This window comes from Falco cherrug, chromosome 13 (assembly GCF_023634085.1).
Source record: "Falco cherrug isolate bFalChe1 chromosome 13, bFalChe1.pri, whole genome shotgun sequence".
NCBI classification, from domain to species: domain Eukaryota; kingdom Metazoa; phylum Chordata; class Aves; order Falconiformes; family Falconidae; genus Falco; species Falco cherrug.
Genome location: NC_073709.1, coordinates 29,153,489 through 29,173,477, shown reverse-complemented (window position 1 = coordinate 29,173,477; position 19,989 = coordinate 29,153,489). Strand labels below are relative to the sequence as shown.

Here is a 19,989-nt window from a genome sequence, read left to right as displayed (position 1 = left end):
CACTTGTTCAGTCAGCGCAGGAGCACCCACGGTCCCGCCGCCTCAAACACCGCCTCCCGAGCGAGGACCCGAGCGCTCCGTATACAAAGCCCTCTTTTTGTTTACCGCCCAGCGGTGGGGCCTGTGTGGCGCAGGCGGCCTGAGGCAGACGCCGCTATGGCGACGGCGGCCTCTTACCCCCGAGTTCTCCTCCCCTCCGCACCCGTTATCAGCCGTGAGGCGGCCAAGCCGCCCCGCTCGTCCCCTCACCGGGGCGGGGAGGCGACGGGCCTCGGGCGGGAGAACCTCGCCATCGAGCGCCAGCCAATAGCGTGTGGCCACCCACGATTCAAACGGCGCGTCGTGGCCAATGGGCGCGGTTGGCGGGCGGGAAAGGGCGGGGCGAGGGGGCGGACTGTCGCGCTGCCGTAACCGTCGCTCAGGGCGGTTGGTCCCCTCAGCGGAGAGCGCCGCGCTGGGGCCCGGCTCCCGCTGCTCCGCGGAAGCGCCTCCTTCCCGGCCCGCTGCGGGCGGGCGCCAGGTAAGGGAACGGCGGCACCGGGGCAGGCTTGGGCCGGGTCACAACCCTGCCTCCGCGGCCTTCCCGGGGGGAGCGCTCCGGCCAATCGCCGTCGCTGCCTCTTCCCGCCCCCGTGAGCGGGCGTCGGGCCGCGGCCCCGCTCGGGCCCCTCTCCCGGTGGGCGGGCGCCTTTTTCCTCTGCCCACCCGTTCGCTTGGGCCGCGGGGTGGTGGGGCTGGGCTCCCCCGCTTTGTTCGGGACGCCGCCAGCGCGGAAAGGCCGCGGCCACCCGGTGTGGCGGGGGCGCGCCGTGGGGGAGGCGCGGAGTGGGCGGCCTGGCCCGGCCCGGCCCCTCCCTTCCCCCGCGGCGGAGGCCCTGCGCCAGGCCCGGGCCGGGAGCGCGGGCGGGGCGGCGCCTCGGGGAGCCTGAGGGGCTGGGCCTTCCCCGGCACGTGGGTCCCTTCCTGTCAACGCCGCGGCCTTCGCCCGCCGCTTGTAACGGCCCTGCCTGGGGAGCTCCGGGATCCTGGCGCTTTCCCTCCGCTTCCAGCGTTCTGATGAGAAGCCTTTTTAAAGGGAAAAACCTCGTTTCCCTGCCCGAGGATTGACAGGGTTTTATTTTACCTTAAGGCTTATTTGCACGTGTGCTTAGTGGTGAAGCTAATGTGGCTGTTCGGTGGAGCCAAGCTTCAGCAATCATACGTGCCTCTCCACCATTATGGAGGTAAAGAGCTAGAAATGTGGAACCAGTAATGGTGATCCTGAAAAGATCCTGCACAACTCGCTTTCTTTGGTGAATTTCCATTTGGGAAGCTGTGTCTTGTTAGTCTTGGCTGTCAGTATTTTCTTTATTTTCCTGCATTTCTTCTTGCATTCAACTGGCTCCCTTCTCTGATATACATAACATTATCTGCTGGTGGTGAGATGTCACAATTAGTAAGTAGAGTCACTGGATATGCATGAGCTTTGCTTTTCCAGGAGGGAAAACTTTCTTTAGTCTTTTTTTAATTTATTTCTTAAAACTGTGCACCCAACTTACGATGATGTGGTATGGTCTTCTAGTGGCTACAAGCTAGCAGCCTTTTTCTTCTCATTTTTTTGACAGGAGTGAAATATCTTTCCACATACCCACTGAGAGGGTCATTAAGAAAGACCAGAAATAGATGTATGGGGCAATAGGTTTCTCTGCCATGTTTCCCTTTAATTGTTTTGTTCTTGGTTGAGTCAGCAGTAACTTTTTTTGTTGACCAACTTTTAAGCTCCAGGGAGTTTCGAATTAATTGCCTTGGCTTGGTATAGGATACAAAATCCTTTTGAGCCATTCCCTTATAATCTGGATTCCTAAAGGAAGATCATTATGGTGCAGAAAACACAAATTTCATCTTGGGAGTAAGTGAATATATACTTGCAATCATGTATCTGTACAGTACAGTGTTCATTGTATGAAGTAATTTTCTTTTGAGGTTGCTTGAATGCGTATTTTGAAGCCCTGTAAATTAAAAACTTTGTGTAGGACTATTGTGAATGTGATGCTGATGCCAGCTGATACCCCGAAAATTATGTGGGGTGTGTGTAGAGCTTGAAAGAGCAGGAAATTAAAAATGTAATTTCTAAACTTTTTTTTTTTTTAAGATTTCCTATATTTATTTTTCTTAATGCCAGTGATGAGTTTTGTTACCTGAACAGATGAAGGCTGCCTTTTAAAGGTGTAGCTTTTTGAAGTGGGATATGTGGAATGAGGATTGCAAACCGCAAACCTCCCTCACAGGAGGCACAGGGGTGCAGAGCAAGGTGGTAATTTTTGATAGAGTTATTTTTTTAGTGTTTAATGTTTGATATCATTATTAAGCTTTAATATTTAAGGGAAAAAATGGAAAAATAAGTAGGTCTTCCCATTAGTAAGATTCTTTGTTACTTTTGATTCACAGGAGAATACTTCCACTTGCTTAGCTTTATTGTTCTGGAATTTCATATTGTTGATATCTACCTCAGGCTGAATTACGCAATGTTGATTTAGCTTCAGGTCCTTCAACCACATTTTCCAACCTCTTAAAATAACTTCAGCTTTTTTTGAGAACAAGGTTGAAGGAGGGAGGGGTTTTCTGCCTTTAAAAAGAGTTAAATCATCAGGTTACCTTTTCTTTGGGCTGTCTTTGTGTTTGTGTACAAAAATGCTGGGTTTTGACGTTTGGCAGAGAATTGCATTTTATTATCCCGATGAAATTGTATCTAGAATTTGAAGTGGTTGTTATAAATCATAAAAATCAGTTTACACATCCTTAGTAACAACCGAGTTGTTTCCGTTTTTCAAAAAGGACTAAAACTTCAAAGATTCCCTTTTTCACAGTTTTGTCTTAGGATCTGGCAGCTTTGTCCTGCTCAGGCTCTGAGTTCACAGATGATACCTGAGGTGTTGCAGGTTAAGAAACAGTTGGCTGGAGTGTAGGAAGTACAATAGCAAGGAGGAAATGAAGTTACGGGTCAGGTTATGACATCTGGGGCTTGGTGGTGGACCGGTGTTTAGACTGTTTATGGAAGAGGAGGAAGAAGCTGGAACTGTGTGAGAGACTGGGGAAAGAGCAGTAGTAGACGTGGATCTCCTAAAGAACTGTCTTCTGGGAGAGAAAACTGGGCAATGAGACAGATGGGATTGAGATCAGATCTTAAGCCCAGAGATGGCAAAGAGGAACTGGAACTTGTTTCGTGAACAAGGGCAGAAAAGGCAGAACCCTCCCCAAGGAATTGAAGGTGAGTAAGGAGAGAATGGAGATGAATTTGAAATGGAAATATGGAAATTGTATTTAATGGCATCATAAGAAACAAGGCTATGAATTTGAGGGTGTTAAACTGACTGGGATAAAACAATGCCAAAGAATGGGAATTCAGAAAGGGTGAGAAAGTAACAAGAGACTGGGACAATAAACAGGAGGTAAAGACAGATGAGCTGGAAGAGCATGTGCCTGTAGGCTTAGACCAGAACTCCAGTAATTTTTCTAACTGGCAAGTATCAATGAAACCAAACGATAAAACTTACTCTTTTTCCTCCTTCAAAGCAAAGGAGATGGCTAGGTGTTCCTGTTCTGAAGCGATTAGGTAGATTAGCAGTAAAATCCACATGAGGGAATTTTGCAGGATTTGGTTTCTTCTTTGACTTGGAGAGCTACACAGTTGTAAAATCCAACAGCAGCAGCAGCTTCCGGAAATGCCAGAAAGAGTTGATGGAAAAGCCTCACGTAGTCCCATCCCCTAATGCATTAAGAAGGTCTGTGATTGCATATTAGCAGTAGTTTTTGCCAAAGAATCTTTTTACTGAAGGTTAGTTCATGTGTAATGAATGAGTATCTAAAACATTTGTCTTCACCTCAATTTTTGTGGCTTCACATCTTTCAGCAAACAAGTTATTATACTTTGAAACAAAAGCATTCACTGGTTGGTTTGGTTTTTCTCCCCTCTATTCTAAGTTTTTATGTTAATCATACAAATGGTGATAGTGCATGTGATGTTAATATGTATTTTATCTTAGACTTTTAAGATACCCTCACTTTATATGTTGAGACTTGAGTTACAGAAGTTCAGGTTGAAAGTATATTCTGCTATGTATACCTATTTGCAGAAGGCAATAACATAATATAAGGCACTTCAGAGAGTTGTACAGGGCTTCACTTTTAAAAACATAACTTTAAGTTGCAGTTGTCATTTCCCCAGCACCCAGGTATGGTGGACCAAGAGTGGTAGTCGCTTAAATCATGTTTTGTCTATATGAAGTAAAAAACCTAATGGTGCAGACATGGGGATAGAATTTAGTTTTTCAGGATATTATGTGATTGCTCTGATGCTGTACTTTGTTTTCCTATAGGCCCCTGCAAAGGGCACTAAGTGCCTTGTGCTAAATAAATGGAAAAGAGAAAATATTCAACCCAAGCAGGAGCCTAAATCCTGGTGTTTCCTAACTTTTGAGTGTTTGGCATAATAAGTTGAAGAAAGTATGTAATGTGGCTGTGTGTATTAAATAGATTGGGGATGTTTTATTTTGACATCTAGAAAACATCACATCTGTAATTTTTATGGAACCACAGGAAGAGAGGGTTAGAGGACACTTGGATACCATCTGATTTACTCTTTTCCCCTCTAGATAAGATCAACTGTATTATATAATTTGAGTCAAATATTTGCCTGGTTTTGATGGTCTGTGATTATGGAGATTGTGTCTTCATAGTTGAATACTGGTGTAGATGTACTATTAATACATTTGAACACTTCTTTTATAACATTTAACTTTACTCTTTGCTCTATTTTAAGATTATTTCTTCTGTCTACTGTTAATTTGGAGAACAGATAACCGCTTTTTTTTTTTTCTTATCAGGCAGCTTTTTACCTATTTAAGGTGAAGAGTTGTTTACTTCGAAGTTTCTCTGTTACAGCCTAAATGATACTGAAAAGAGAGTACGGAAAAATTAAGCCTAATGTTTAGCTGTCATATGTATTGATTTGTTTCTTTTCTAGGGATTTCTTTTGGAAAATGCCAAACCCGAGGTTTGCTGATGGTGAGGTGGTGATGGGCCGTTGGCCAGGAAGTGTCCTGTACTATGAAGTGCAAGTGACTAGTTACGATGATGTTTCTCATCTTTATACTGTTAAGTACAAAGATGGGACCGAACTTCAGTTGAAGGAAAGTGATATAAGGGTGAGTACACGTTAGTATTTCTAATGGAAGATTATATTGATTTTGTGATGCTGATAAACATACAATCTGTATCTGGATAGTGGCTTTGCAAGTTTTCATTAACTGTGTCTCCAAGGAATTGGTGCTACATAATAGTTTTTTCCTATGTGATGTCTCAGGTGGAAGTTCAGAATGCTGACCCTATCTTTAAAGAAGTGTGATTGTTTTGTTTATGTTGGAAAAAAAATGTGATACATTTTGGGGAAAAAACAAGTCTGATCATTCAGGAACTCTATGGCACGGTTGTTCATGAAAAATTGTTTTTGGTTGCTTCTAAAGCTAGTAATCAGAGGGTTGTTACCAATTTGACTTTTTTCCACTTCTAAATAAGAAAATTTGAAAATGAGTGCAAGCATGTAGCTAAGGATCACTGTAAATATAAATAGCACATACCTAAAACATCTGTGATTAGCTTGTACTGTTCAGGTCCCCAAAGGTTTCATAAGGTGTTTTGCTCTGTGGCAATCAGGGACTTGTGAAAAAGTTATGTCATATGTATATGAGCACATCCTTTCCTCTTTACTCATCTTCATTATTTAATTTTTTGTTACTAATAAAGGCCTTTAAAACTGTATACAAGTTTCTTTTCAGTTTAAAATGTGATTATTTTGTATAATTAATGCATGAGACAAAAAGCTATTTGAATGTTTGCTGTAGTGGATTGTTAAGGCGTGTTCCAAAACCTGTGCAAGTTCAAAGCCAACTTGTGTGTCTTCACATGATCTGTAGTTATGCTTTTGGTGGCAGTGTACGTGCCCTCTAACTGGCCTTTTCTTTTGGGACAAGATGGTTCTGCCTTGAGTTAGACAACCATTTTCACTGCTTTAAAGACTTTCTAACTGGTTTACTTAGTGCTTGCAGGTTAGCAAACTCAAGCTCAGAAAATACCTTTCTTTGTCGTAAAGCATTTATGCTATATAAAAGTCGTGTTGTGGAAATTTTATGTGGGGAAAATTAGCAGTGTAAACTTCACAAAGTAAAATGGAATACTTTTGGGGAAAACTGTTTATGAAATTGGTTACCACAATTAATTTAATGATTTAGCTGATTTGAGGGGTTTTTTAGTATTGATTTGAGCTGTGTTGCCTTGAACAGATCATTGCATCTTGATATGCCAAAATGTATTAATAAAGCTAATTGAAAAGACAGGTGTCTCTTAAGGCTTAAGGGAAGGCTTTCAATTCATTTACTTATGCAAAGGATTAAGAGGGTAGTATGCTTAAGAGCTTGGTGCTGACATTGATAGCTGATGCCTATATCCTGATTCCTGTAGCTTTGAAAAGGATGCTCAGCAGTTGGACTTGGGACAGGATTGTTTGGGTATTACCAGCTAAATGACTATGCTGTAGTTTCTCCTTCTTACAGCCTTTGTACAGCATCAGTAACGGAAATAAGAGACCATTCCGTAGAACTATGTGCCAGAGTCCTCATCACAAAACCCCCAAGTTTCTAAAATTGTTCTTTGGAACATCTAAGATAAGGCTTTGCTTTCTTTCCCTCTTACTTTTAGTCACAATCATCGTTCAAGCACAGGAAAAGCCAGTCCTCTTCAAGTTCTCCCTCCAGAAGAAGTACGAGCAGATCTCGATCTAGATCTCCTGGTCGGCCAGGAAGAGGCAGACGTCGCTCTTCTTCCCAAAGAAGAGAACATAAGGATGACAAAAAGAAGACTGTTCAGGAAACCAACTTAGCTCTACTGGTATTAGTTTGTTTGTTTGTTTTATGTGTAGCGGTCTGCTGGATTTTTTTTAAAAACAAATTTTTGCTATTTGCAAAAGATTTGTTTTATGCATACTGGGTTTCATTATTGTAAAAGCCAGCTGTAGCTTATGTTCCCAGAACAACATAATTAGTTGCAAAAGTGTATCTGAGAACTGCCTTTTTTCTTTGAAACTAGGCTTTCTAGCTTGCAGAGTTGTGAGGAAATTCTTTAAATGTAAACTTACGTCGTTAAGTTCAATTTGGATTTGGCAGTACTGTGAAGTCCTCAGAATTCACCAAATTCTTTAATGTTTTAATACTGAAGTCATTGTTAGCCATAAGCTTCCACTCATGAAATGGGGCAAAAGAAGTCTGCCTGCTTTTAAGATGTGTTGATCAATACATAGCAGGTAGGTATTACTTGAAATAAAATTAGTTCTGCTTTCATATACAGTTCATTGAATTAGTAATGGGAAAATGTGAAGTTTCTATGGGAGGATTGCTGCAAAATTCAAGTGTTGAGAATATATATATATGTCTATATCTATATCCTTGCTGATTGATAATATTGCAGAACTGTTTTCTTTATAAAAACTACACTGTAGGCATTTTTTAAGTTTATCAGATACCTGGTTTTTAGGTGAAATTTATATCATGTTTGTTCTTGGCCTTTTTGTGAATGTTATATTGAGTATTAAAAATGGTTCTGGGTGTTCTTTAAGCAAAGAATAGCAGAGGTGATGTTTCTCTTAAGAGACAAACTTAATTTCTTCTGCCTCTTGTGCCCTTGAGACAGCTTCAAGTGATACTTGTCAGAGACACTATCCCTTGAATTGGAAATGCCTTCTGCTGATCTACTAAAAATAGATAGGATTTAATTAGGTTTCAACTAAACTAAACCAAACCAATCAAAACTAAATAGGTTTGGTTTAGTAAATTGTTACTACTAAAAGCATTCTTTGGCACCAGAATTGCTGTGGTTTTTGTTTTGTAGTGAACTACTTTGAGCTGTGTGACCCAGTGCATAGCCTGTGGACCATATGCTCATTTCAAGTAGTTTGTAGCCAGCAGCTACACTTCACTTTAGACAAGAAGGTTAAAATACCTTTGGTGTTTTTCTCCTGGCTTCTAATTGAGGAGTAGGATTGATCTATTGGTTGTTGTATGACTGGAATGACTTGGTCTTTTTCTACAAAGCTGAGATTGAAATAAATGTCTTCCCAGAGTTTGTAAGCTAGACTCATTAAAAGAATTTTAATATGACCGTTTATGTCTTAGATATTTGATGGAAAATCAAACTTCCAGTCCTGCAGAGCAGTCTCATAGATCGGACACTGAAATTTCCTCTCCTTTCCTAATAGAATTACTAAATGTATTTGTACTTGGTAGTTCCTTATGATGAATTAAAAATAACTCGGAAGCTGTATTCTCTCTTAATTTCACTGTTTGTAGAGGAATGAGGCTGGGTTAATTAATACTGATAACATACAGGCTGGCTTCAGGGGTGGCGGGTTGGCTGATGTAGATAAGGTGCACCCACTTGTTTGTTTGAACCCACTTGTTTTCCTGTGGAGAAAACTGGAGCAGTTGCAGTTGACAAAAAACTAGATAGTTCATTATTTCATATTCATCAGTGAATTATTCATTATATACTTAGACTTAATGTAGCTGTTATTTTCAGAAGGCTAAAACCTGTGTTTTTTCCTTTAACCAGAAACTGAGTGAGAACAACACCAGAAGATACAATGGTGAACCTGACAGTACAGAAAGAAATGATACGTCCTGCATAAGCTTGGAGGTATGAACATTGTATTTACTCTTAGTCTGCCTTAGATTTCTCAGAAATCCCTAGAAAAGGGCGAAAAAATAAACGAGGAGAAATAGAATGCAATGTAAAACTCAGGTCGAGTAAGTTTACTGTTCAGCTAAGTTCAGGGGGGAGGGAAAAGAAGTTGTCAGAAGGGGAGAGTACTAGAGCTGTGTAATATTCATTTTTCTTGTTTGTTTATTCCATCAAACCCTCACTGGTTACATGTGTTCATTCCCATGCTTTTACAGTGTGAATGTTTGGCCATAGAAGGTGATTATTTTTTATTTTAAAGGTGTTTTTTTACTGAGCCAAATTAGTTCTTTACCCCTGATTGTTAACTTAATGCACAGAGTTGTGGCAGAAAGGAAGGGAGGAGGGTGGGAATGGATTACCTGTACTGGAACCACTGCTGATTTGTTCTCACGGCCTAAGTGGTCACAATGAAACTGATTTTAGCAGTCTCTTCATATACATGCATAAACTTAAGCACTGTATAAAAGTAGAACACATTGTATATTGGTGGTTTATAGTGAACAATGTCCTCCTAAATGTAAAATACTGGAGTAAAATAAGGTAAAATCACTGGGATTTTTTTTTTGTTTTTTAGTAAATTCTTTGTATTCATTAACAGCAAAAGTTGAAACCAGACCTGGAAATAGAGCGTGTGCTTGAACAGTACAGCTTGCATCCAAGAAAAGAAGAAAAGAAAAGAGAAGAGTTATATTCCGAGATAATAAAAACAGCTGAGAAAGCAGCATCTAAAACAAAAGAACTAGAGTTTGGAGGAAGAATTGGTACGTGTGCAAATTGTCTTAATAGTTGAAAATCTGTACTTTTGTGTTTTTTTACTTATTGACCATAGTGTCACATCAAGAACTGTTTTTCCAGTTTTTGGATCCTGGTTGCAGAATCCAGAACTGTATGACTGCAGTCTGTGCTGGTATTGGTGGCAGTCAAAGAACTGCTAATTACACTTGGTTCTCTTATGAAATACAGTGAAGCCTTCCCTGGCACAGTAAGAGTTAAATATTCCCAAATTAAATTTAAATAAGTAACTAGCAAAGTTTTTATGTGTTCAAAATCTAGGCGCTTTGAACTCAACAGTAAGTATCCTTTATACAGTTGTTTTGAACGGTTTGAAAGGGATGCGGTGGGTGTGATCCTTCAGTTTGGTTATATGAGCTCGTATGGGAGTGAGAAGTATGTCCTTGTGTCCCATTATGTGACTGAGGGATTGCTGCTGTCTTGCTTCAGGAATAGATAATGACAGTCTCTTCTTTGTTACTTAAGTTAATATTGAGTTTTGTTAGTGGGATTGAAACTTTTTTGGTTTTTCCGTTTATCTTCTGATATGGCGTGATGTCTGTTTACAGGGACCTTCATGCTGATATTTTTTCTGCCTGCTGCTGTATTCTACTTGCTGTTGATGTGCAAACAAGATGACCCCAGTCTTATGAACTTCCCTCCTCCTCTCCCAGCACTTGAAAGTCTTTGGGAGGCTAGGGTGTTTGGTGTTTTTCTTCTGTGGTTTTTCCTTCAAGTTCTGTTTTCCTTACTGCCAATTGGCAAGGTAAGCTGCTAGTAGCAATTGGGTCTTCACATTAATTTGTGTGATGGGATGGAAGGCAGGGTGTGTTCTTAATGCACTGAGTTTGAAAGCAAATGCATTTGTTTTCCATTCTAAGCTGTAACAATGTTACTGCAGATTTTTGTATTTTATTCTGCTCTAGGTGGTGGAAGGCTTGACACTTTCAAACGGAAGGAAACTGCAGTACCGGATAAATGGTAAGCAGGTTGCAGTTGCTTGTTCTTAAGTTTGGTAGTGCTTTCTGGTTTGCTGTGCTCAGTACTGTAAGGTACAAATGACGGAAGATACACTTTATGGTCAAACTAAGTATCTGTTGTAAATATTTCATAAAATAGGATGAGCCTTTACTTGGAAGAAGGAGGTTGGTAATGATCAGGAACTAACTGCCCCAAGAGCAAGATATTACAATGTACAGGGCACCTGGTCTGCATCCAGTTGTGGCTGGTGACTCCTGTCAATTGCATAATTGCTAAATGGACAGTTGCCTGTCAGAAGTGTTAGTTACACTCGTGTAACGGGGCCTGTTTTTCTGGAGGTGTTCAGGAGTGATCTGAAGAGATCCTATGTGTGTAGATCATCTTGGATGCTAATTTACAGACTAATAAGAAGCATGGTTGTAATTGATGTAAGATGTTCTTATTCTTGCCTGGCAAGGAACAGTCCTGAGTCCTTACTCAGATCTGATTTCCTATGAATAAGGCAAGTTTCTCTATGGTTTAACATACTTCATCAGTTCTGCTTTTCCAGGCTTAAATAGAAAAGTGTGGTTTGGTGCCTCGAGGTGTTTCAGGCTACCTATTTGATTAAATCAGTTAGTCAGTTTAAGGACACTTCTGGTGGTAGTGGAATCCAATTGTTACATTAAGAAGTTAAGTGGGGTTTTGTCATATGCTGGTAAGATGCACCATTTTTGAAGTCGGAAGCAGAGTGAATTACGTCCGGGGGAAGTGAGTCATATTGAGCCTGCCTTGTGACTTCTTTGGTTTTGGACTTTTGTCTTCAGTAGGGGCATAGTCCTGCAGTTTTCTGTAGTCTGATAAAGGGAAGAAACAAGCTACATAATCTTGATGGTTTAAAAAGGGAAGAAAAAAAAGCCGTCTTCTTGTACCTTCAAAGACTAATTCTCAAAGCAACTTTTAAAACCTTCTTGAGGAAAAGAAAAAGGCCAGTGACAGGACAAGAGGGCAGTGGGCACACACTGAAATTCAGGAGCTTGAACACCAAGAAATGCTTTTATTTTTTTTTATTGTGAGGGTGACGGAGCACTAGCCCAGGTTGTCCAGAGCAGCAGTGGAGTCTCCATCCTTGGAGATACTCAAAAGCCATGTGAACGTGGTCCTGGGCAACCAGCTCTGGTGGTCCTGCTTGGCCAAGGGGGGGGTCCATGAGCTCCAGAAGTCCCTTCTAACCTCAACTGTTGTGACCCTGTGAAAGGGTCCATAGAAGGTACTTAGGAGAGAGCTGTGTAGAACTGCCAGCTTGCTTGCATTTGGACATCTTTCCATTCTGCATGATTTTATATTCTCAAAGTAGAAAAGTTTTGTGTTCCAGTTTTGACTTGATAGTTATTTTAATCCTTGAATTACGGCAGTCTGTATCGAGGTGTGTATGCAGATAACTTGAAGAAGAAAATACGGTTATTTGAGCTGTCCTACAGATAGGATTTTGTGACCTGCTGTCATTATTCAGTAGTCGTGTCGGTGTCTGTTTTTCCACTGACATCTGAAAGTGGATCCTACGTTGTAAAAAATGTAGGAGTGCTTGGTGTTCCTGCCTGTTGTCCTTTTGATGAGGAGCCCAGGAAATTTCAGGGCATAGATAGAACGGCTTGGGTATATTGCTGTGCTCTAGAAGTTTGAACCTCAAGAGCATTGGGGTGTGTAAGGCATTGTTGGAATATAGACAGATCTTGGAAGACGTAAAAATGCAGAAAGGCTGGACTGAGTAGGTTCTGCTAGGATTTTTCTTTCTTTCTAATATGTTTTTCTTCTACATTCTTCAGGGTTTTATGCTTTTATTCTGACCGCTGCAGCTATTGGAACTCTGTTATACTTTCAATTTGAGCTTCATTATTTGTATGATCACTTCATGCAGTTTGCAGTGGCAGCTGCAGCTTTTTCTCTGGTGTTGAGCATTTACCTGTATATTCGGTCCCTGAAAGCACCCGAGGAAGAACTAGCACCCGGTGGAAATTCTGGTGAGTTATAAATGCTTTGAATAATTTCTTTCCAATTGTTTGCTACAGCAATTTGTAGGAATTAAAGGGTAGATTTAGGGCTGGTTATTCTAGTAGAGCGACTTTTTCTTTCTGCTAATGCAAAATTCATGTTGCAAGTGAAATGGCAATTTTTTTTGTTCACACTTAGATACTGTAAAACACTTAAAATTTTATTTGGATTATCTTGAATAGTTTATACAAAAATATCTTGGCTGGTCTAGTCCCCTAGCGATGAGAGGACAGTTCCTTTTCATTTTCAGCATTTGTCTGGGAGGCTTGGCTAGTTTGCCTCATAGTGCCCCTCTGGTGGGTCTTTTCCTGAAACGGCTGGGAATGGAAGGAAAAACTGAAAACTCTAGACGTTTTACTGTGGGAAGTCAGGCACAGAACTTGAAATTACGATGTATTTCTAAATTTTTATTTTGCTGTGTGCTTTTAAATCTGCTTGGATGAATTGAGTTTTCAAAAGAAATTTTGATACAGTCATGAGACTGCCCAAGCCAGTATCAATTATATGCATATGTTGGACAAAGGATAGACTGAGAAGTCGATTAGCATTACATATTAAACAAACTGCTTTTAAAGATGATCATAGGGTGACTGAGAAAGGGAGTTTATGAACAGAACACTGAATGTATTAAAACAAAGTGTTCAAATATCCTCTGTTCCTTTGTCAGTGCAGCGTGTATGTTTGTGAAGGGAAATAATAAATGATCATAAATTGTTCTTCTCTTTGAAAAATGCAGTTCTGGTCTTGTTAAGTGGCATAGTAACATTCTCTAACTGTTCTGTGAAGTGCTTGTTATGTGCTAGCTCAGTGCAGGGTATCTTGAAGTCAAACTAATGTTTTATTCTTCTTGTCCATGTCTCTTAATGGACAGAGAATTGTCACAGCTAAAGGAATTCTTGCCTCCAGAGAAGAACAATGAAGTAGGAGGAAAAGTAGAATTAATTAATACCATGACCATGTTCATGGAAATTGTGAGGTTCAGGATAAGTCTGAAAATAAAGAACAAGTGTCAAGGAGAAATAAGCCTACAGTAACATATAAAGTGTTTAGACCTCCAGATAAAATAAAATATTTGGGCTTATTAAAGTATAAGCCAGGAGGGGTTTGTTTTGTATTTTGCATATGCTCTCACATTTTTCTTGCCACTCTAAAGGCTTTTATTTATAATGAGAGAATTTTGGTAGACAGTAGGAACTTCTTTATGGGGGGGAGTGTAGTGGCAGATAAAAGGACGAATATTGCTAACAGACTGTGTCTTATCTGCAGGGCATTTCATTTATGATTTTTTTACTGGCCATGAATTAAACCCTCGTATTGGCAGTTTTGACCTCAAATACTTCTGTGAGTTGCGTCCAGGATTAATTGGCTGGGTAAGTCAGTAATTGTAGTTATTTTATTTGCTTAAATATTACACAAATGGATTTTAAAAAAACCCCCACATATAGAGTGAGTTGGTATTGAGGATACGCTATATATTTGTAAACAGGAAAAAAGCACTTACAGTTTCATGTTGCCAGATTTTTAATGGCCTTTTTTATTCACTTTTGGAAAATTCCTACATTCTAGCTTCTTTGCTCTGTGAGAAATGAAAAACCTTAAAGTATTCATGTGTTGAGGTTACACAGCTCCAGAAGTGTAGTTGGTTGCAAACTGTGGCTTGTGAAATAGGTTATTATTTCCTTAAACTTAAACTTTGGTCAAAAATATCTGTATTAAATGTCCTATAGCGTAATAGAAAATACCACTTTTCTTTTACAAGGAAAATTTCTAGTAAAATCTTTTCTAAACTAGGTTGTTATAAATTTGGCAATGCTCTTGGCTGAGATGAAGATACACAATCAAAGTATGCCATCTCTGTCCATGATACTTGTGAACAGCTTTCAGCTTCTGTATGTGGTGGATGCTCTTTGGAACGAGGTAAGTGACAATTATATTGAATCGTTAACATTTCTAATTACAATGTTAAATGAGTGAAGCTTTCTAAACTCCTTCCTCTTTGTTTCTAGGAAGCCATTTTGACTACAATGGATATTACCCACGATGGGTTTGGATTCATGCTAGCGTTTGGAGATTTGGTGTGGGTTCCGTTCGTCTACAGTCTGCAGGCCTTCTATTTAGTTGGTCATCCTACTGCAATTTCTTGGCCTGTTGCTGCTGCAATTACTGTTCTGAACGGTAAGTTACAGTAGATGTTATTGTTACTGGTAGTAACAATGTAGGCCTGATTTTGGCTCTTGAGTTGTGAGGTGAAGCTTTAGCTAAGATACGGTGATTATACTTTCTGTCTTACCGCAGCTGATGGATGCACGTGTCTGGCTACTGTTTGACGCAAAGACAAAAATCAATTCTCATTTTATTAAATGAAGGGTAAATGAGACTGGGCACCTAATTGTTCAGTCAAGAGGCACCTTTAGATGGAAGCTGTCTGGAGTTGCAAAAGTGACTTAAAACATTTTGAATGTAGCAGACACCTTTTAAAAGTCAGACTGGGGGCAACTCTTAAGTGACTGGGAAGTCAACAGCTTGTTGGCTATGCTTTATTTAACCTAGGGAAAACCAGGTTTTGTTGTTTAACAATCTGTATCTCCTTCCCAGATACCCATATTTACAAACTCATGTCAACAGAAAACATCTCATTTTTTCTAGCTGAATGCTTAGCCGAGCGCTTAGAGAAAGGATCTTGCATTTTTAGGTGCACTAAATTTGCACCAATATGGCCTTGTAGTTTGTCACTTTTATCTTAGTAAACCTAGAAGACCTGACAAAGAATTTAAACACTTGGAAAGACTATGAAGGTGTATAACTTAATATGTACAATCCTGAGAAATGCAGCATCTTTTTTTAATTTGCAGCTAATATTTTTTTCTTCTTTTTATTAAACAACTTTATTTGAAGTATGTTGTGATTATGTTTTTCAATACAGCCTCAGAAAAAAACAAATTCAAGCTGCCTTGTGAAAATGATGGGTGAAATGAATTTCAAACCCTGATAATAATTCATCATCTGGTTCTTTTAATACTGTGAACTTGTCAAGAGCTGGTCAGTGTATGGAGTAGGCACTGCAGCAAGTAACTAGGCTGCTAATAGAGCTATAACCTTACAAACCGCAGCGCGTCATCGTATGTGAATTTAAAACTCAATTTTACATTAATAAACTGTAAGTCAGATATAAATGTCAAAATAGATGTAAAAATAAGGTTTCTTCAAAGTCTTTAAAAGTTAGTAATGTGTAAGGGCATATGGAATGCAGATTTCCAATAGCATTTCTGTCTTGTTAGAGCGCTGAGAAGGGGAGAATATCTGTTACGCCTCTAAGGAAAAGACTCTGATGTAGTAAGGGAGAGCGTGTGAGTGCTTTTGTTGAAGGAAAGAAAATGGGAGCATACTGAAAATGCAAAATAAATAACATTTGTATTTTCAGGTATTGGGTATTACATATTCCGTAGTGCAAATTCTCAGAAAAATAACTTCCGAAGGAATCCATCAGATCCCAAATTGGCCTGTAAGTTGCATTTTTTTCATTTGTTCACTTGCTATACGATGTCTCTTTATACTATTTAAATACACATTTCGACTGTTGTATTGACTACAATACTCTATTCACAGATCTGAAATTTATACCCACTGCAACTGGAAAAGGGCTTCTTGTCACAGGCTGGTGGGGTTTTGTTCGTCACCCTAATTATCTCGGTGACATCATCATGGCTCTAGCATGGTCCCTGCCCTGTGGTAAGTTCCTGAACTAAAGTGGATTTTATCAAAAATGCCTCTATGCTTTGACATCTGACTGGGTTTGAAATGTAAAGCGATAATTATTTGAGATACTAAAATCTGTAACTAATTGGCAAATTTCCGTGGTGTAAGCTTTTTTCGATACCTGTTTTCTCTTACATCTTGTCCTTTATATCTTACTTAAGATTTGACATATTGTACTATAGATTTGGTTCTTCTTTCTGACACTATCATTCAATAACGATGGGGCTTGCTTGCTAAAAAATTGTTCCTTACCTTTTTGAGGTTAGTGGCTGTGCTGTAGCCTTTTCAGAGGGAGCTCCCAAAAAGTGGGAGTTTGCTTGGAGTCAAGGGCTACTGCGTATAGAGATGCAATTTAAGCAAAATACATTTAAACACCTCCCCCAGCCAACTCGTCAGACACAAATGAGTGGAATTCTCTGTCAAAGTTTTTGTTAATGAATACTTCTTAGTTTTCATGAAGTTTACACTTGGAGGAAGTTAGGGAGCCTTTTTGTCCAGTGGGGTTTTGTAGTCCTGATTCTTTGCAAGAGCTTAGGAGGAGCAGTGAGAGTTTCAGAAAAGACATCTCATCACCCTCTTATTCAAGTCTGAAAATGGTTTTGGGTTCCCCCCTGGCCTGAAGGAGTCTCTCCTGTAAGAGCACGTAGGGGAGCATGACACGTGTCCTGAGGCACGTGCTCTGCACCCCATGGCACAGCCTGGCTTTTGCAGGTTGTGGGACACAGGGAGTTTGGATCAAGCGGGACTTTGTCATCAAGTGCTTAGAGCATCAGTTGAGAGGAGCTGGAGTTTAGGTGTTCCTCCAGGGTTGATTTTAGTTTGGATGTTAATTGAAAGTAGACAATACTAGATTAGCATATACAGTTGTAGACCGAATCCCAGGAAAGTCGTGAAAATGAAGGACTCCAAATCTTCTTCAAATCCTCTGTCAGTGTCGTTGTGGCAGAAGGGGCAGTGTTGCTGTACGTGTGTGGGGTGAGGATGGGGTGGGGGGATCGTAGAATCGTAGAGTAGTTGAGGTTGGAAGGGACTTCTGAAGGCCATTTAGTGCAGCTCCCCTGCCATGGGCAGGGACATCCTCAACCAGATCAGGTCACTTGGAGCCCCATCCAGCCTGACCCTGAATATTTCCAGGGAAGGGGCATCTGCCACCTCTCTGGGCAACCTGTGCCAGTGTCTCGCCACCTGCATGATAAAACGTTTCATCCTTATATCTAGTCTGAACCTGCCCTCTAGGTTTAAAACCATCATCCCCTGTCCTCTCGCTACAGGCCCTATAACAAATTCTGTCCCTTTTATAAGCCCCCTTTAGGTCCTGGAAGGCCACTATAAGGTCTCCCTGGATGGAGCCTTCTCTTCTCCAGGCTGAACAACCCCAACCCTCAGCCTGTCCTCACAGGAGAGGTGCTCCAGCCCTCTGTGGCCCTGGACTGGCTCCAGCAGGTCCACGTCCTCCTTGTGTTGGGGGCCCCAGAGCTGAACACAGCACTGCAGGGGGGGTCTCATCAGAGCAGAGCAGAAGGGGACAGTCGCCTCCCTGCTCTTGCTGCAGCCCAGGACATGGCTGGCTTTCTGCGCTGTGAGCGCACGTTGCTGGGTCGTGTCCAGTTTTTCATCTGCAAGCCAAGCGGTGTGCTCTGAGCAAGGCTGGAGTTGCCATCTACAGCCAAAATAGAGAAAACCTTGTGGGGCTTGTGTGGGGCAGCCAGGTGCTGCAGAGGTTTAACTACTTCTCTGGGTTTGATAGCTGAAGAACTTAAAATATGTGCCAGCTTTGCACTGAGAGTGAAGCTGGTAGATTTGAGACTCTGAATTTTAAGGATTGCTTTTTTGTTTTTGTGGGTCTTTTCCTATCCGCATGTAAACATCACAAAATTGTCGCACTATCCTGTTGAGTATCTGATGGTTTACAATGAAAGTAGAAGATGCTGCACTCTGTAACGAGTATATGTCACTAGCTTAGTACATGCTAATAGCTACCATTTCTGGATTTTTGTGCTGTATCTAAAGACTTTCACACTTTATTCTACAGGTTTTACTCACATCTTACCATATTTCTACGTGATATATTTCATCTGCTTGCTTGTTCATAGAGAAGCTCGTGATGAACATCATTGTAAGCAAAAATATGGCTTGGCATGGGAAAGGTATTGTCAGCGTGTACCGTACCGCATATTTCCGTACATTTACTAGAGCATTCCAGATGCCTGATGTGCAAATTACTTCTAAAGTTAGTTTCTTTGCAAATAAAAATATACCTCTTACATTTGCACTTGGTCTATTTGTTATTTAGGCTTTTTTTTTTTTAAAAAAAAAGTGACCAAACAGTGGAATGCATAAACAGGCATCTTAAGTACATGAATTACATGAACTGACTGTCTGTGACTTCAGTGTTTAAAAAATTGTGAATTTTAAAATGTCTTGGAGCCCTTACTTTTCAACTTAATTTTTATCTAGAATCCTGAGTTTACATTTTTTTTTAAAATTGCATTTAATTAAGCACTGTGATGTAAAGTTTATTTTCTTAATACAATAAATACAGAAGTTCCATCCAGGTCATTTTTTGGTGTTACTTGTACCATCTAACTTCAGCTGTCTGCCTTAGTTGCCTGAACTGGAGGAGCAGCAGGGTTTTTGGAAGCAGAGGGTCTGACCCCCATGAGGGGCCCGTGCCACCGGCAGCGCAGCCCCAGGCCCAGAGCTGGCACAGCTCAGCTGGTGGCTGCCTTGTGGCTTGTCCTTGACAGGATTTTTTGGGCGGGGAGGCTCGTGTGGCCTCTCCTGCCCTGTTGCCTGCAGGGATGGGACTGGGAGGAGAATCAAAGCGACATGACTGTCCCCTCTGCTCCCATCCCAGCGTTCTGGCAGCAGCTTCAGCAGGGACCAAGGGGGACGCGGAGCTGCGCCTGGCAGCGCCCCTGACCCTGGAGAGAAGCCGTGCTTCTGGCTCAGGCTCCTGAAGGTAGATGATACAAACACTTGTTTCAGCTGTGAAAGGGAGCAGTGAACCCTAGTCCTGCACCTAGCATTGAATGCGGGGTAGCGAAAGGTGCAGAGTACGCGTATTTGACAGGAAAGAAAAAAATGACCACAGTTGGCTTATTCTGATCTTTTGTAAATGATGTCTTAATGTACCATAGCGTTTACCGAATGTGTATAATAAAGCCGCCACGTTTTTGCTGTACAGTGTTTAGATTTGAAAATGCGATAGCTTTTTTTTAGAAACTAAATCCATTTCCAGTAATTTTTTAAAAAAAGTTCACTGAATAAAAATTTTTGTAAATTAATGTATTAATTCTTGAAACAATTGAAGTGTTCATTTAAATATTTGTATTGACAGATATGCTACGAAAATGTAGGAAATGCTCCTCAATCCAAAGTTGTTGTTTTTTAATTTGGCATTGCTACCTCATGTAGGTTTTGCCTTTTGTACTTTTGCAGATAGAGAAAATAGCTATTTTTTTGCTACTGCTATTTAAAACAACATTTTTTTACATAAGCCTGTGGCTAAACGCGACCACTTTCTAATATATTTTTGTATATATTTGACTTTTAACTAATGTATGTGTTCTAGTCACTAGTTGTGTTCTTCATCTGACTGGCTGTAAATTAGAAGTTCTTGCAGTATTTACTTCGTAAGTAGAATAATTTTACTGAAATGATCTTGCATTAATTAACGAGCTT

At 40.6% G+C, this 19,989-nt stretch overlaps 1 protein-coding gene across 1 annotated transcript; it reads left to right on the top strand.

Moving 5' to 3' along the window:
- Positions 1 to 364: 364 nt before the first annotated feature.
- LBR (lamin B receptor) lies at positions 365 to 18,569 on the top strand. The gene is made up of 14 exons (XM_055725441.1): positions 365 to 520; positions 5,003 to 5,183; positions 6,733 to 6,921; positions 8,638 to 8,721; positions 9,365 to 9,527; positions 10,107 to 10,303; positions 10,464 to 10,518; positions 12,324 to 12,518; positions 13,816 to 13,919; positions 14,341 to 14,466; positions 14,556 to 14,724; positions 15,971 to 16,051; positions 16,156 to 16,278; positions 18,338 to 18,569. The coding sequence occupies exons 2-14, from the start codon at positions 5,019 to 5,021 to the stop codon at positions 18,496 to 18,498; spliced, it is 1,812 nt and encodes a 603-aa protein (XP_055581416.1). The 5' UTR covers positions 365 to 520; positions 5,003 to 5,018; the 3' UTR covers positions 18,499 to 18,569.
- The last annotated feature ends 1,420 nt before the right edge of the window (positions 18,570 to 19,989 follow it).

Coding starts and splice junctions, on each gene's coding strand:
- LBR (XM_055725441.1), top strand. CDS start 5,019: ATGCCAAACCCGAGGTTTGCTGATGGTGAGGTGGTGATGGGCCGTTGG. Junction 6,922..8,637: donor AAACCAACTTAGCTCTACTG/GTATTAGTTTGT, acceptor TCCTTTAACCAG/AAACTGAGTGAGAACAACAC. Junction 12,519..13,815: donor AGCACCCGGTGGAAATTCTG/GTGAGTTATAAA, acceptor TCTTATCTGCAG/GGCATTTCATTTATGATTTT.